The 15,471-nt window shown below is 38.4% G+C and overlaps 1 protein-coding gene across 1 annotated transcript; it reads left to right on the forward strand.

Moving 5' to 3' along the window:
- Nucleotides 1-203: 203 nt before the first annotated feature.
- On the forward strand, nucleotides 204-15,153 carry LOC116453321 (carbonic anhydrase 3-like). Its single transcript, XM_032128621.1, has 7 exons — nucleotides 204-396; nucleotides 1,303-1,500; nucleotides 8,331-8,449; nucleotides 9,300-9,392; nucleotides 10,208-10,273; nucleotides 11,155-11,310; nucleotides 14,087-15,153. The coding sequence occupies exons 1-7, from the start codon at nucleotides 351-353 to the stop codon at nucleotides 14,204-14,206; spliced, it is 798 nt and encodes a 265-aa protein (XP_031984512.1). The 5' UTR covers nucleotides 204-350; the 3' UTR covers nucleotides 14,207-15,153.
- The last annotated feature ends 318 nt before the right edge of the window (nucleotides 15,154-15,471 follow it).

Below are 15,471 nucleotides of genomic sequence, written 5' to 3' on the forward strand. Positions count from 1 at the left end.
CGTACACATCTCACTTGAATTTGAAAACTATTCCTACACTGCCTGTGCCTAGTGCTGGACATCCGTGCTTTTCTACATTCCCATCTCCTCGGCGCCGGGGCAGGCGGTGGCAGCCCTTTACCCTCTCTGGGCATTCCCGGCACGGTCCGGGGCCAGCTCCTTCCCCCGCATTCCCGCGGGGACAGCGGGAGCCGGGCGGGCGGTGCGAAGCAGCGCGGCTCTCCCCGCCCCCGGCTCCCGGGGCCGTCCCGGCCCTCGCGCGGCGGGGACGGGCATGGATTTGGCGGGAGTCTATAAAAAGCCGCCGTGAGACGAGGCCACCGTCCTGCCAGAGCCGCCGGCACCGCACCATGATCAACCCCAACTACTATCCCTGGGGCTACGACAGCGACAACGGTGAGCGCGGGGCCGCGCCCGGCCCGCTCCTGCTGGCACCGAAGCCCGGGCAGAACGGGGGCCCCGCTTCCCGAGGGAGCATGGCGGGGGATGCGGGCTTCAGGCGGGCCCGGGGCTGTGCAGGTGGCGTGGCCGAGGCCGCTTGGTTGTCGCTCACAGGCGCGGAAGAGGCGAAGCTGGTGGAAGGAGAGGTCAATGGCAGGGGGTCTCTAAGTTAAATAAAGTCAGATTTCCTACTGTTGATGTAAATTAAAATTTGACATAGCAATAAAATCCGGCTTTAAGCTAGCCCTAATGCAGGAAGAGCAGCGCTGGGCTGCAGGCCCCTCCTGCCTGCAGAGGTTGGGGATATTGGTGGTCTCTTGTTCCTGCTCTCTCCTCTGCTGCAGGAAGAACAGCTCAGTGTTGGTCAGGCGTTTTCCACATGAACTTCTTGGTAAAACCGTGATGATAATTAAATCCATGTTTCAAATTCCTGGCATGTCCAGGGATCAGTGGCCTTTTCTCTTTCAATATGAGTACATGGTGCCACGTTTTAATCATTTGGGTATATCCCATCATATTTCTAGCCACTGCTGGACTTGGAGTATATACCTCCGGTTTTCTTCCTTGGCATATTATCAGTCTCCTAGTAGTCAGTCTTGAGGTTGCTGTAAGAGTTTAGGTTCAGTTGAGTGACTTGAAGTATCCAGTATTCCAGCTAGAAATCAACCAGTCAATTGCTTTTAATATAGTGAAACTGTTGGTAAGGCATGAGTAACAACCACGCAATTAGTAACCTACTTATTAATACACTTAAATGATGTTCTGTACTCAAGCAGAGCCAAGCTTGTGTTAATTGTAACAAGTATAATGCATACCTGTCTGGAAAAGATTTTCATGATACTTCTCTGTACTTTTTTCTAGGACCAGATCAGTGGCACAAAAATTATCCTTTTGCAAAAGGACGCCATCAGTCACCGATTGAAATCAATAATAAAGAGGTGCATTATGATAGTTCTCTACTACCATGGTTTGCTAGTTATGATCCTGGGTCAGCTAAGACCATCCTCAATAATGGAAAAACCTGCAGAGTTGTATTTGATGATTCATTTGATAGATCAGGTCGGTTTTGCTTTCATCTCTCATTGCATCATATATAAGTGACTGTTTCAATTTATGTGGAAGAGCCTGCTTTGACTGTTCAGGCTGTTAGAAGGTCTCTGTGTACTGCCTGTGTGTGATGTACAGGTTTCTGTGACTGCTACTCTAGGCTGCTGCTGGGAAAGGTCTGGGACTCCTTCTAAAGTCCATAGGTAAAATCCTGGGGAATGGAGAGAGCCGCAAAGAAACTTGGTACAGGGTGAATTAAGGTATAAGATAAATTTTTGGGGTTGTAAAAAGCCATTGCAGTTGTGTTGCCTTCCAGGAGGAAGGAGTCCAGGCTTTATCTGTGAGAATTGAATTCCATTTTAGCTACTTGAGATGCCCAGCAGAACATCTTAAGTTACAATATTTAAAAATTCTATCCATGTAATTTCTGATAAATGAAGTAACAAACCAGATGTTGCCACAATGTCACGGTATTTAATCAGTTAAAGCTCTTCTTGGCATTCATGAGGTTTTGTCTTACTGAAGATTATGGGGCTGATAAATTTAATTTTGCCAGGTTTAATGTCCAAAATCTTTTATCCACTTGCAGCTCTGAGAGCATACAGTGTACAGACTTATTTCTCATGTGCATTAAAACTTCCACTTCCCATTACAATATAAGTAGGATTGACAGCATAATTACTAAGAGAAATTTTACTAATAGATTGTTTCAAGTTAACTATATGTGGACATAGATTTAATTTAATGGATTTTTAACAAATTACTTGGGTTTCATGAAAACTGAGGATCAAAATGTATGTAAGATGGACTAGTTAATATACTATCAAAACTCACAAATTACTATGCAGTCAAGAGTTTTGTTGCTTTTCTAGCAAAGTGGGAATTTTTAAAGTTATTTAAACAAAAATGTTATTAGTGTCAGATCAAATGACACACAAGTAAAGAGATGTAGCTGTGGCATGAGATCTCCATGACTATTATCATTTTTTACCATCTGATGTATTTGTTAGAACAGCATCAGATATACCAATAGTTGCATCTTCTGCATAAAAGTAAAAGTAATTATTGTTAGAATAACTCAGATTTTGAATGGGAGGGAGTATCCAGGCACAGCAATCTACAGCATGGATGCAATACTTGCCACAAAGAGCAGAAAGTTTCAGAATGTTCTGAATATTTTTTCAGATGAACTGCTCAGTAACTTGTGTTTTGATCTCAGAAATAAAAAGTGACTCACTGCAAAAAAAGTAGGTGTATATCTCAGCTCTTTGAAGTCAAGAAACATTCAGTGTTTGTTGTTATGTCTCCTTTGTTATACCATTGCCTGCAGAGTCTGTGGGTGGTGTTCTTTCTCTAATATAATGCTAATTGCAGGACAAATTCCACTGTGCATACTCCTACTGACTTGAATACATTTTAAGTTTTTTAGGATATGTACAGTGGCTTATTTTTTATGTAAAAGAACCACCAGCTGCACAAAACATACATATGCAATAGCAATCATATAGGAATGAAGCTTTTATTCCTTTGGAACAAAGACATTAATTCTCTCATATCTATCTATGTATCTGTCACTCTGTCTATCTGAATTATTTCTGAGTTAACCAGAAAACTAAGGGCTTCATTTATTTTCCTGACTCTTTTCAGTTATAGTGGTCATACCCATATCTGTACTTCTGTCTTCATTTGTTTGGATAAAATAGATTGATGAACAAATTGCCAAGGTGAGTGATAAAATTAATTACTTTGGATGTCTCCAAGTTTTACATCCATTGTGTATTCTGCCAAGAACACCTGGAGCATTCACAGTTCGGGACAGTTTCTTAAATTCAAGCAATTAGAGTGCCATCCAATGTAATTCAGGTATTATGTTGAAAAAGGCCTTATTACTTTTATGTTTGGTGTTAGCCTAGTGGAAGGACTTTGAGAATTCCAGCTACTTATAAAGTCTAGTTGACTTTGAGAATCTGCTATAGAGTTGAAAGCTTTGCTGACAGATAAAGCTGCTACAGGAGCAGTATCGTGCCTCTGCTGCCTGTCCATACAAGTTAATGGATTCTTGCGGACTCAGTTCCCTGCCTTACTGTACCAATGTAGATGGACCTTATGCACTATAAAATGATTGCAGGTGGAGGCTGGAGTCTCAAAATGCAGGAAAGAACTGGGAGCTGAAATCAAACCTTCTAGGTGGCTGGGCCCAGTAAAACACACACCTGAACTTGGGTACTTTGGCAGCCTGCCACTTCTGTGGTTTTTTGGCCTGACTGGCAATTCAGATACTCTTTTAGATCCAGCAGTGACCCAGTTTTGGTTTGAATTAGGGCTGAAATCTTATTTCCACTAGCAGAATCCATTTATTTCTAAAATTTGAAAAAAATCATGTCAGAGAAATGTCCTGAGAGCTTCTAACTGGTGGAACTATTGTCATGATGCTGTGTGAGATATATAACTTCTTTACAATTAATGACTCTTCAGCTTTTGTTGTAATAGCTTGGTTAAATGCTTACACCAAGATGTTTGATTGTTTGAGAAACAATAAAGATACAAAAGTCTGGTAATGGAACTCAGACAGAGCAGCTGAGGAGAGATACACTAAGGCTACATCAAATGAATGCCTTCCTTCATCTTCTGTCTTTGTCTGTTGTTTTTGTTGGCACTTTCTATGGGTGTTCATCAACCAACCAAATTCTTACTTCTTCTTTTACTGGCTTTCAGATGGATGATATTTAAGGGCTTGGAGTACCTCAGTGCAGGCACACATTCTTACAGGGTTACCTTGTTGCTGCTTTCAGAATCTTTCCTATCAAAGAAATGGGTGGCTCTGAAAGTGGATGATGCAAAAAAAAAAAAAAATTAGAGACAGTTACTGTAAGAAGTTGGAGCTTGTTGCTAATCAATTCTTTCAGCATGACTAGGGCTTGTGGCCAGCATTTCCTCAAATAACCCTTTGTGGGAAATCTCATTTATTTTTGCAAATGAATTTTTGATTATCAACTTTTGGTAAATAAAACATTCATTTGTTGACTGGTTATTAAAGAGAGAGGATGGACCCCAGTAACTTTAATTAAACCAAGGGGAAGTCTGTCTATAGACATTCCAGTTTTGGTTGATTCCTGCAAAATATTATTTAACATTTTGTCTGCTGAATTTACACTGGAGAAAACCAGTAGCTGTTACAAGAATAGCACCACTAAATTCCAGTACTTTTGTAGCTGTGGTACGTACATACCACTCAATGGCTGTAGTGCATAAGGCAAAAGGCAGCAAAGTTAAATTCTTCCTTCACTGTAACAACACATCTGTCTACATGAAGGTATTGAGAACTCCTGTACTTGGGTACAGGGAATTTAGGATTTGAGCTCCTGTTAACTTTCAATTTCCATTGTTAGAATTAAAAGTGCTTGGCTTTTAATTCTAGTCAAGGGCCTGCTGAGGCTACAGTTACACAGAGGACTGTCAGTTTTCCACCCCTGGAGGTGGGGCGGCCACCTATTCAGCCCTACACAGATCACAAACAAAGATGATTTGGGAGCTCCCTGATGAACAGGCTGTGATCAATGGGCACAAAACTGGCAAAGATGAGTTACAGTGTAGGTGAGGGTGAGTGGCAGGCTGACAGGCTTCTATCTGACACTTTTCTTTCCCACTCTGTCCCTAAAAGAGTACAAAGTTCAAACAGAAGCAAAAGTAATCCTTCTGCATATCTATTCAGTGCTTGCTTAAAGAAAATTTCAGTGAGAACTGAAATTTGAGTTCCAAAAGCTTTTCAGAAACATATTACATCCCTGCAGTTAGCCAGACAGTTTCAGTACAGAGATCCTCTTGTGAGCAGAGGCTTTTTTATGACTTTCAAAATGTGACACTGATGTGAAGCAGCTGTGGTTTCTGTACTGCACTGTTAGATTCTATGATGAAGCAGTATAACAAAGGTAATACGTCTTTTCAATTGTCATACAGTAGTACATTACTAATTTAATTTCATTGTGGTTTGCCATTTCATTTTATGGATATGACAGGATGCGAGATCATAAATCTTCCTATAACAGTCATTCCTTCTCATGTTCATAAACACGACTCATCTCATGAGTCTGTTTTGTTCTCCGTGGGTTTTTCCACCTGGCTTTCATGGTGTGCCTTTACTGCAAACAGGGAAGGCATTTGTGTAGGCATAACCATGCCAGTTTTACCTTAGTGAGGGCAAATGACAATTGACTAGCACAGATTAACAACCAGACTCCTACAGAAGCTGCTCAGCAAGTGGATGCACATATTCGAAAAGCTTCTTGTCACTTTTCTGTTGTCAAGGACACCCAGCTAGCTAAAGTAAAGTGACTGGAGCAGCCATCTCCACTCAACTGCATGACAGCTTCATTTTGCTGTGTCACAGAATGAGAGACAGGGTTTTCTTGCCTTAGTAACATCCTTCTGTGCAACACTTGCCCTAGAGATTACATTGAAAGTCAAAAAAAGCCCATTCTTTTATTAGCCTGTTTTGTCTCATGCTGCTCAGCTGATGACAGGTCAAATAAAAGGTGAGCTTTTTTCCAGAACAGATGTCTACGTGTGTGTCCATGTAGGATTGTTCTGTGATAGATCATTCTTCAAGTGTGGATGTGTGAGGGGCACAGAATTTGGGCAAGACTGACGTGACATTTTTATGTCTGGTATCAGGCACTAATGGTGGTGTACAAACCCATTTAGAGTCAGTCAGTGTGCAGTGGGATTAAAGTTTGCAACAATAAGGCACCAAAAAAGGAATGAGCTGGTTTGTATATTCCTGCACCTGGGCCATGTTACTTTAATGACAGCAAGTTTAAGGGAGTTACATTTTGGTAATTCTGCTGTGACTCAGATATTTAAGGTGAACATTTCCTGTGTAATAATTGTCGAAAAATTCCCTATTACATGTAAATATTATATACTAACATTGCTGAAAAATAATGTCAAGATACCATCTCTTGTTTTATAAACTTTTGTTTTATATATTCTTTTTCTGTTATGTGTTTGTGCATTTTTATTTGTGTAGTATTGAAAACAAAAGCCCTAGAGGATAAAGATATGTTTAGAATTTAGGTTCCAAAGCACATGCTTTAAAAAAAAAATTATCTTACTCATTTTGAGCTATGCAGACATACTTTGGGATTTTAAATGTTTTAAATATTGAAGACCTTTATTCTTGTAATGGTTTTGTTTACTTTTCCTTTTTTAAAATGCAGGAAAACTTCATTTACTTACATTGTCATTTCATGTATTTATATGTTTAATACTACACACTTGTAATTAAAAGAAAGGAAACACCTTTTTGTCCTTCAGGAGCTGTGGCTGGCATCACTCTGTCTGCTTAAAGTGTGCTAGGTAAAAGTTACTGTCTATTTATAGATGAGTGAAGCTGGAATGTGTTGGCAGGAGATGATGCAGAGCTTCACCTAATGCCCAATCAAAAATGTCTGCTGATGGCCCATCAGTGGAAATAATGACATGGTTTTGCCTAAAGAGGATTATTTGGCCTTACAGATCTATTTTGATGGAGAATTGATGGCCTCATCAGCTACTACTCTTACCCTGACTGTGTTGACTAGAGTTCAGAATGTCTGTGGGAAGAAGTAAAAGGAATTTGTTGAGAATAACAGCTTGCTCTACTCTTAGTGCTGTATGTCTTGAGACAATAATGGATTTAATTATTTTCTTTTCATATTGAAGCATATTTTTCTCTGGCATATAAAGACCTGTTCTTGAGAACTGCTGCATGTTTTATAGGAATGCTGTAAATTCTATCCTCAAAAAACATGAATGAGAATTGAGTATCTTTCAGTATTTGGTGAATGTAAATACATTCTTTCTATTTTATTGATCCTTTCAAATACACCACCTCCATTTACAATTTTATTTATAAATGTTAAGATTATTTAGAATACTAGATATCATTCATCACAGGCTGAACTTTTCATTAGTAAAATAGCTTGCATTCTCAGTGATTGCTTTTCTGGTTTATTTGCTGCTTTCTTACTCCTCTTCCATAACCGGAGGGAGCAGCCATTAGAGCAGAAGCAGCATCAGTAATTTCATAACTTTTTAAACAAATAAGTCATAGCTTGCAGTAAGACACACAATTTTGTTGTGTTTTGTGGAAATTTGTTTATCATCACGTTAGTAGTTGATCTTAATCGTGGTTATGTTTATGTACTTCCGCATAGATAAATCCTAGATTCAAGTCAGGGGCAGATTAAGACATCTAAATTTAGGTGTATTATTGTGGGATTTTAACAGTTGGTGGGTTATATCTAAACTGCTGTTTGAGGCAACAGAGTTGGAGTTCAAGGAGTCCAGAGAGCAATCCAGGTCACTGTCTGTTGAGTGTCTACCTTAAGGCAAGCAGAATTACTCTAGAGGCTTGACTGTTCTGCTGAGGGTATACTTCAGTTACCCAAACACAGGCATCCTGTGACATGTTTGATAACCTAATCCGTTTCCCCTTGCCTCCAGATACTGCTTTAGAAATGTACAGTTCTTCCACAGATCCTGGACCACGTTTCTCAGTCCTGTCCAGATGTCTCTGGAATATTCCAGAGAGTACTAGGTGCACATTTATGCAGCTGAATTAAATCAGTGATCTCTAGTGACTGTAATGGAAGCCTAGATACTAAAGTTCTCTGCCTGTAAGTGCATATAGCTGAAGATGGTTGCCTGACATGTGGCTAAAATCAGTGCAGATTTTCAGAACACAGAGCATCTGTACAGTAAATATGTAAATACGTGTGTAAATATTGTAGATACATATATATTTCATTTTAACGAATTGGGAGATACTTCAGTCTGATGCTGTTGCAGATTATCAATTGCAGTGCTGAGAGGTGGGCCACTTCCACAAGTCTACAGGCTACGGCAGCTGCACTTCCACTGGGGCTCGTCTGACGACCACGGCTCGGAGCATGTTGTGAATGGAGTGAGGTATGCAGGAGAGGTAAGGCTCACCACTTTTTACTTTAAAACAGGGTGTAAAATAAAATTTGTCACTATTGTTCTGGTGGGACAAAATTTGTCATTTGTCTGCTTTTCAGGGAGTTCTTTCTATTTATTTATCTGTGCATTTTTATTCTTACTCCCATCGATTCTTATAAATGTGAATCAGGTTGAAGTAACTCTCACACCACGAGAAAAGAAAAATACTGTGTGAAACAAAGGTTTCCATGTTCTCAAACCAATTTGGTGTGATACAGCACAAGAAGACTGAGTTACTCAGAAGCAATCCAAACTTACTAAAACAGTATTCTGAAAATACAAAATTATTGTAAAAGTGTAAAATTGCAGTGATAGAAAGGGGGAAGAATGAATTTACCTTGGTTCTTTACCACTTTAGGATTGTAAAGAAAATGAGAAATGTAGACTAATGATATACATGAATGTATATATACATAATGATATACAAGAATGACAGTTCTTTGACAGAATTGCTGTAATTTCAATGCCAAATAGAAATGAATCACATATCAGTAGATGATGTCTGAACTGCATGTTCTACCTGCTTACTTAAGCAGCTTTTCTTCAGCTTTGAGATTCCAGTTAATTTTTTCCCATTTCTTATTAAGATATTTATAGTTTATTTTAAAGCAAATGGTAGTATAATTAATAATGTATGACAGATATAACTAATATATGACTTTGCTGTCCCTTTTTCTTTTCTCTTTTTTGCAAGGCCTCATTATCATTCTTTGTTGCCTCAAACTCACGCAGTTATGTGAATCACTGTAAATTCAGCCTGTGATGGCTTGCTGTCGAGTAATGGGTTTTTTTACATTTTTCTTTGTTTCCAGCTACATTTGTTACACTGGAATCCCAAATACAGTAATTATCTTGATGCTAGGAGAAGAACTGATGGGATAGCTGCTCTGGCCATATTTTTGCAAGTAAGTAGAACCATGCAACCCTTCTTTGCACTGATGCTATGGAGTTTCTATTCTTAGAGGGTTGAAAAAAAGCAAAATTCTCTGAGTATATTTTCTAGGGATCCTACCACATTGAAGGGGTTGACTTTCAGTAATGTATCCTTTTCAAGTTATAGAGCATGAGTCATATTATGTCAAGTGGTATCCAGTACTACACACACTTGTGCCTGCAGCTATTGTGTCACTATGTGGCTCATGGAATGGGGACACGTGTCAGAAGTGCCCTCTGACCAACAGCAGTCAGCTGTGTTTTTGCTGATTGGGGACGGATTTCAAGGACATGTATCTCTTCTAGGTTCTTCATGAACTTTCTCTCAAACAGAACTATCTCAAAGACAATGCATATGACTCATCCTTTTTTATAAATCCTTTTGGGGGCATACAACCTTAGCCCTGAAGTATTAGCTGTTGCCCTCTCCTGTTTAATTCATATTCACTAGAGATAGCACTAGAGGTAGAAAGATGGATGTCTTTTTTGAGATCAGCAATTGCAAACAATATATCTGACCATGAAATCTGTGTTGTGAAATTACCTGTTATGAAAAAATTTCTATACTGATACAATTTCCCCCTTTGTATCATAATACCTGTTGGGGTATGGACAGAGGTAACAGACAGAAGACATAGCTTACCAAGCTGGTAGGTGTGATAGGTTGGGTTAATGCATTATAATTTTATAGTTTATATATGTTTAGATGCTCATATGGAAAAGTAGGAGGAAGAAGAAAGCTGGTCAAGCAGAACTCCTTGCTTAGCTCATGCTCTCTTCTTTACAGGTAGGGGAAACTCCCAAACCAGAGATGAAGAGAATTCTTGAAGAAATAAATGCAATCAAAACAAAGGTAATGATGTTGGGCTTTCATTATAGGAAGACTGCTCAAAGTCTCAGGACAAAAAAAACCCCAGTATCACGATGTCTGACTTTCTAGTTTTCAAATTCTGCTCTGCAACATTTCCAGAATATATTTGGGAATAAAACCATGCATAGCTTTTCATTACCATGAAAAGTCCTTTCTCTTCCATTTACATATGAGCCTTTTTTGACTTTAGTGGGGCTTAAGAGTTTGGGAAAACGAGTCATTTCGCCAATTTTTACTCACCTAAAAACTAGGCATGGAACCTTATTGCCTCAGTGGGCAGTGCCAAATAAAAGGCATCTTTGGAAATCAGTCCATTTGGTCTTAATATATAGGCTGCCTAATGGATCTCTGGAAACGCCACTGAGTAGACATTTGTGTCTTAGATAGCATTATGTGGTAATTCTCACATTTCGTAGGCTGTCTTGCTTGTTATTAGCACAAATACTATGAAAGTAGTACCTGTCTCACTTTTTTATACGGTGACATAATCCAATATTCAATAGATAGAAACAATTTCCATAAGAAAGGAGGCCAGAAGAGGAGTATTTCTGCACAGAAGTGAGTGAAACACATTGGTACTGGACACCACTTCACATGAGTTAGCTCTGGTACAAGAAGTAGCACCATGAAGTTTTATGTTTTGTCATGCTTCTCTGGGCCCATCTGTAAGGGTCATTCAGTCCACTTATCTTCACATTGCATCATTATATCTCATGTAGATCTGTGCTTACTTTCCTCAGTTCATACATTTGAAGTATCTGAGTCACTTCCTGTTTCTTAAAATAAGAGAGCTGCAAACTAATCTTGACTAGATTTGTTGGTTTTCTGTTTGGTTTTGTTGTGTTTTTGTTTTTATTTTAAAGGGGAAAATGGTTCCTTTTCCAAACTTCGATCCTTCAATTCTTTTCCCTAAATCTCATGACTACTGGACATACCATGGATCTTTCACTACTCCACCTTGTGAAGAGTGTGTTACCTGGATTATTCTTAGAGAGCCTATCATAGTCAGTTCAGACCAGGTAAACTTCCTCCTTCTTTTTACTTATGTGCCATAACCTGAATTTATTCTTTTGACAAGGAAAACACTCACTGCATTTGTGAGAAATTACAGGATTAAAAGGAGAGTGAAGAACTAGCCCACATCCAACACCATGGTAGTTCAAGCCCACAGACATCAAAGAGTGTTTTAAATCAGTAAAAGCATACCACAGTGTACATGGTAAGAGTTTTCTTTCAAAAACATCATTTATCAGAATACAAATGTAATGGGATTGGTGATTCTGCCTGCCCTGTATTGCAGATGGGAGTGTAAATTGGAAGTGTTGAATCATGTGCTTGATACCCGTGTTTCTGGAAGGCACACCAGCTAAATTTTCATAAACTGGAGCAACATTAGATAACTCTAATTTATTGGTAATGTCAAAAACTCCTTTGGTCACTTACTGTAAAGAAGTATTTCTTGTTAATTTCCCCTCCTAATTTCCCCTCAATCCACTTAGAGGAATTTGAATGCCCTCTTCAGCACATTTCCACCTGTGATTCTACTGTTACCACACAAGTCAGTGTTCTCATCTGAGGTTATTCCTCTAGTCAGCAGACTATAAGGATATGATACCACAAACTTCAAGGCTCCAGGATACAAAGCACATGAATATTAATCAAGGGACTGACATATTATGTAATATTATATTCAGACACATAACTTTTCATTTTAGGTTTTCAAGATGATAATGTGTTTAGTGTATTCATTGATGTGCATGTTATCACAGAAAGAAAATATTTTTATTTTCTAGTACTTTGTGTTTATGTGGCTCTTCATCTTTTAAGTAATGCAACTCAGGTACGATGAGAACCTTAGCTGGCAATACACGAAATATGACAATGTATTCATGTCATTTACAGCTTAATTTTCAGAGCTTATTGAATTGCTCTACCTCCTGTTTCCTTGCCCATCTGAAAATTAAAATATGGGAGCTATTTTAAAGTGGGTACTTGTGTGAAAAATACAAATATCGTCTGACTGGTTTCCCCAAAATGAGTCATGTTTATATGATTACAATATGATTATTTAGATGTTTATATTGCAGAAGATCAGCTATAGATTTTACTAGGAAAAGTGTAGTCATTATTGAACATCTCTGATATAAAATGCATTTTTAAAGAAATAACTAATCACATCATTGATCCAGCTTCATGAAAAGACTTTTTGAGTACTGTTGTGTTTGGGTCATGGTCTTTTTCTCAGCTGTTCTAAAATTAGTGAGTTTTGGGAAACATACAGCCTGTTCTTTAACTATCCTTCCTGTAGAAAAAATGGAGCATTTAAGGTAAAGATGAAATTACTACATAAAGATGAGACATTGGCTCTTACCCTGAGGTAGCTGCTTTTCAGGCAGAATTGGCAGTGTGTGTGAGTTATTGTTTAGAAATACTTCCCTCACTCCAGAGTGCCTGCACTCTAAATAATGTATTCATAAGAGGATTGTGTTGCCAATTATTTCTAATCCTAGACAGTGTACTACCATGGCAGCCTCATTAATAGTGATTATTTTAAGTGTGTGTGCATTTGCGGTGGATTTCTTGGATGCTTTTGCAGCCAGATGGTAACTGTATATTAGCCACAAGGGGAAGTGCAGTTGCTGCAAATCAGTGCTCTGCAGGAAAATCAATTCACCAGAAATCCCAGTGAGATACAGTGTGGGTGGCCTAGCTGCTCAGATTACTTTTAATGAAAGAACAGGAATTTAACTGTGGAATAACTGTCTAATTGCAGATTAATTTTTTCATCTTTATGTAATTGTAGCCTGAATACATGTTGGTTTTTTACTGAGTAGAGCAGATCTTCCACAAATAATAAACCCCAGCACTCTTCTCCAATAGTAGTTTATCAGTATTAACAAAACTGATTAACAATTTTCATCTCTTCCCATACAAATTATTCTTCATCTGAAATCTGAAATTTAATTTCAGACTATGAATCCATCGGATGCATATTATGTTTGTTATAAATATGACCTCATCATTGTTCAGGCAGACTGAGATGGCTGGTTTTTCTGAGCTGTTCAGTGAAGAGTAATGTTGAGATGCCTGAGCTAGCTCAGTCCATAAACTGGAACTAGTTTAATCACAGTGAACCCAGGTTTTACAACCTAGACAGAAGTTCTGCTTGTATTGGCCTTGAAGTCTGTACTGAAAATCAGCATATTGAAGGTCCTGGTGAACAAAGGTGATGTGTGCCCTGCATGGGGCTGCATTTTCAAGTTGAAACCTTGACCAGGTCTTTATCCAGATTTTAATTGCTGTTATTAATAATTAACTTCTTTGTCACTGCAGCAAAATGTATCCTCTGCTCAGACCTGCTATGGAAATGAACAATTCATTTATAATTCAGCTTTAAAACCTTGCAATTCTAAAGGATTTTTAACAATCAGGCACTAAGGCAGGGTTAGAGTAGGAGAGGTTTATAGAGCACTTGCTGCTGTATTCACATTTTCTGAGTACTTCCCACAGTTTCTTTGGCCTTACACGGTTCTGTAGACAGTACCTTAATGACACTATTTTTCAAAATCCTGTTCAAATAGGACCTATTTTTATGTTTTGACTATTCCTAAGACTATCACTGCTACAAAAAAGCCATGAGTACAGTTCTTATGGTGGTGGGGTGAAGGACATCTTCACAACTTTGAAGGAGACTTTTTTCCACAGCTCGACCAGCCTCCTTAGTTTAATTGTTGGGCTATGGATTTGATACCAAAGGATTTCCATCAGGACACTTCAATTTTTGCTCTTCTGCAGATGGCAAAGCTCCGCAGCCTCTCCAAGAATGCCGAGAATGAGCCTGATCATCCCTTGGTTGATAACTGGCGCCCAACTCAGCCGCGGTATTTCAGGATGGTGAGCGCGTCGTTCCTCTAGGACCTGGCTCCTGTTGGGTGGCTCTGAGTGAGGCAACCTCTAGAAATAAGGGCTGTTTTTGTTTTCTGTCCTTTGCTTCTGTTTGGTTCTTCATAACTGCTTTAACATTAGCTTTTGTTAATAGTTCAAAGGAAGAAAGAAGATGCTACTAATAATTACAAGAGAATTTCCTATTGGGTACGTGTTCCTTGATGCTTGTCTGATTGCATGCTAAAGAGGTTTCAGTTAAGAGAAGTAATTGTTTTCACCATTTAAGACATATTTTTCAATAGTTGTTTTCAGCATTATCCATATCCAGCTCTTAGCCACACCAGTTAATTCACAAGGCATTCTTGGAAATCATAAACTCTTTTGGTCTTTGATACTCTCATAAAATATGAAAGGGTAGGAAATTGTGTTATAATCATTGATAAAGGGCTAAACTTTCACTTCTTAAAACAATGGGCAGGTGAAACAGAGGTCTGTTCTGAAAACCGTATTCACTGAGTTATATGTAGTTAAAACTGGGAAGGGGGAAGAGCTATTTCTGTTTGTGTCACAACTGGTTCCCTTTAATAAAAGACTAATTTCCATATTAATGTTGTAGCAGTCAAGGTGACATAAATTTTGTGAAGTTGGTCTTTGTATCCTTCGCATATATTTTCTTCATGTATGCAAATGGATTTTCTGTATAAAACCGGTGTTCAAATAAGAAGAGTCCTTAGTCTTCTCAAATTTTTTTTGAGACAAATTCTCCTTTCACGTACAAATGTAATCAATCCTGCTGTCAATGAAATGTGTGCATAAACATATGAAACCACAGTTGGACTCTTAATCAAAATGCAGTTGACCAATGTATTCTTGTCTCTTGTTTTGGCACAAACAATGAAACAGGATTGTAAGCCTATAATTGAAATAACACTATTTCTGCATTAAAAAATCCAACAATAATAAATACATTTACTTAAGATTTTTTGTTCTGTAGTTTTTTACTATTTAGAAATATGTAAAAGTAACAGAATTTTGAAGAAAGACTTGTCAATGTCCCCTGTATTACATCTTTGTGGAAACTGATGATGCGTAGTATCTTTTTCAGATGTTTGTTTGAACTACAAGAGTACTGATTTCACTTGACATCTTAAGTAGCTACATCCTATTTTAGTGAGATCATCTCTATTCTGACAATGGCTTTCTCGCAAAATCACATTAATCAATTTTGCAAGTTGATTGTAGAGTGGAAAAGTTCAGTCTGTATCCAAACCCACTAAACTGAAAGGTAGTTTACA

The sequence above is a fragment of the Corvus moneduloides genome, chromosome 1 (assembly GCF_009650955.1).
Source record: "Corvus moneduloides isolate bCorMon1 chromosome 1, bCorMon1.pri, whole genome shotgun sequence".
NCBI classification, from domain to species: domain Eukaryota; kingdom Metazoa; phylum Chordata; class Aves; order Passeriformes; family Corvidae; genus Corvus; species Corvus moneduloides.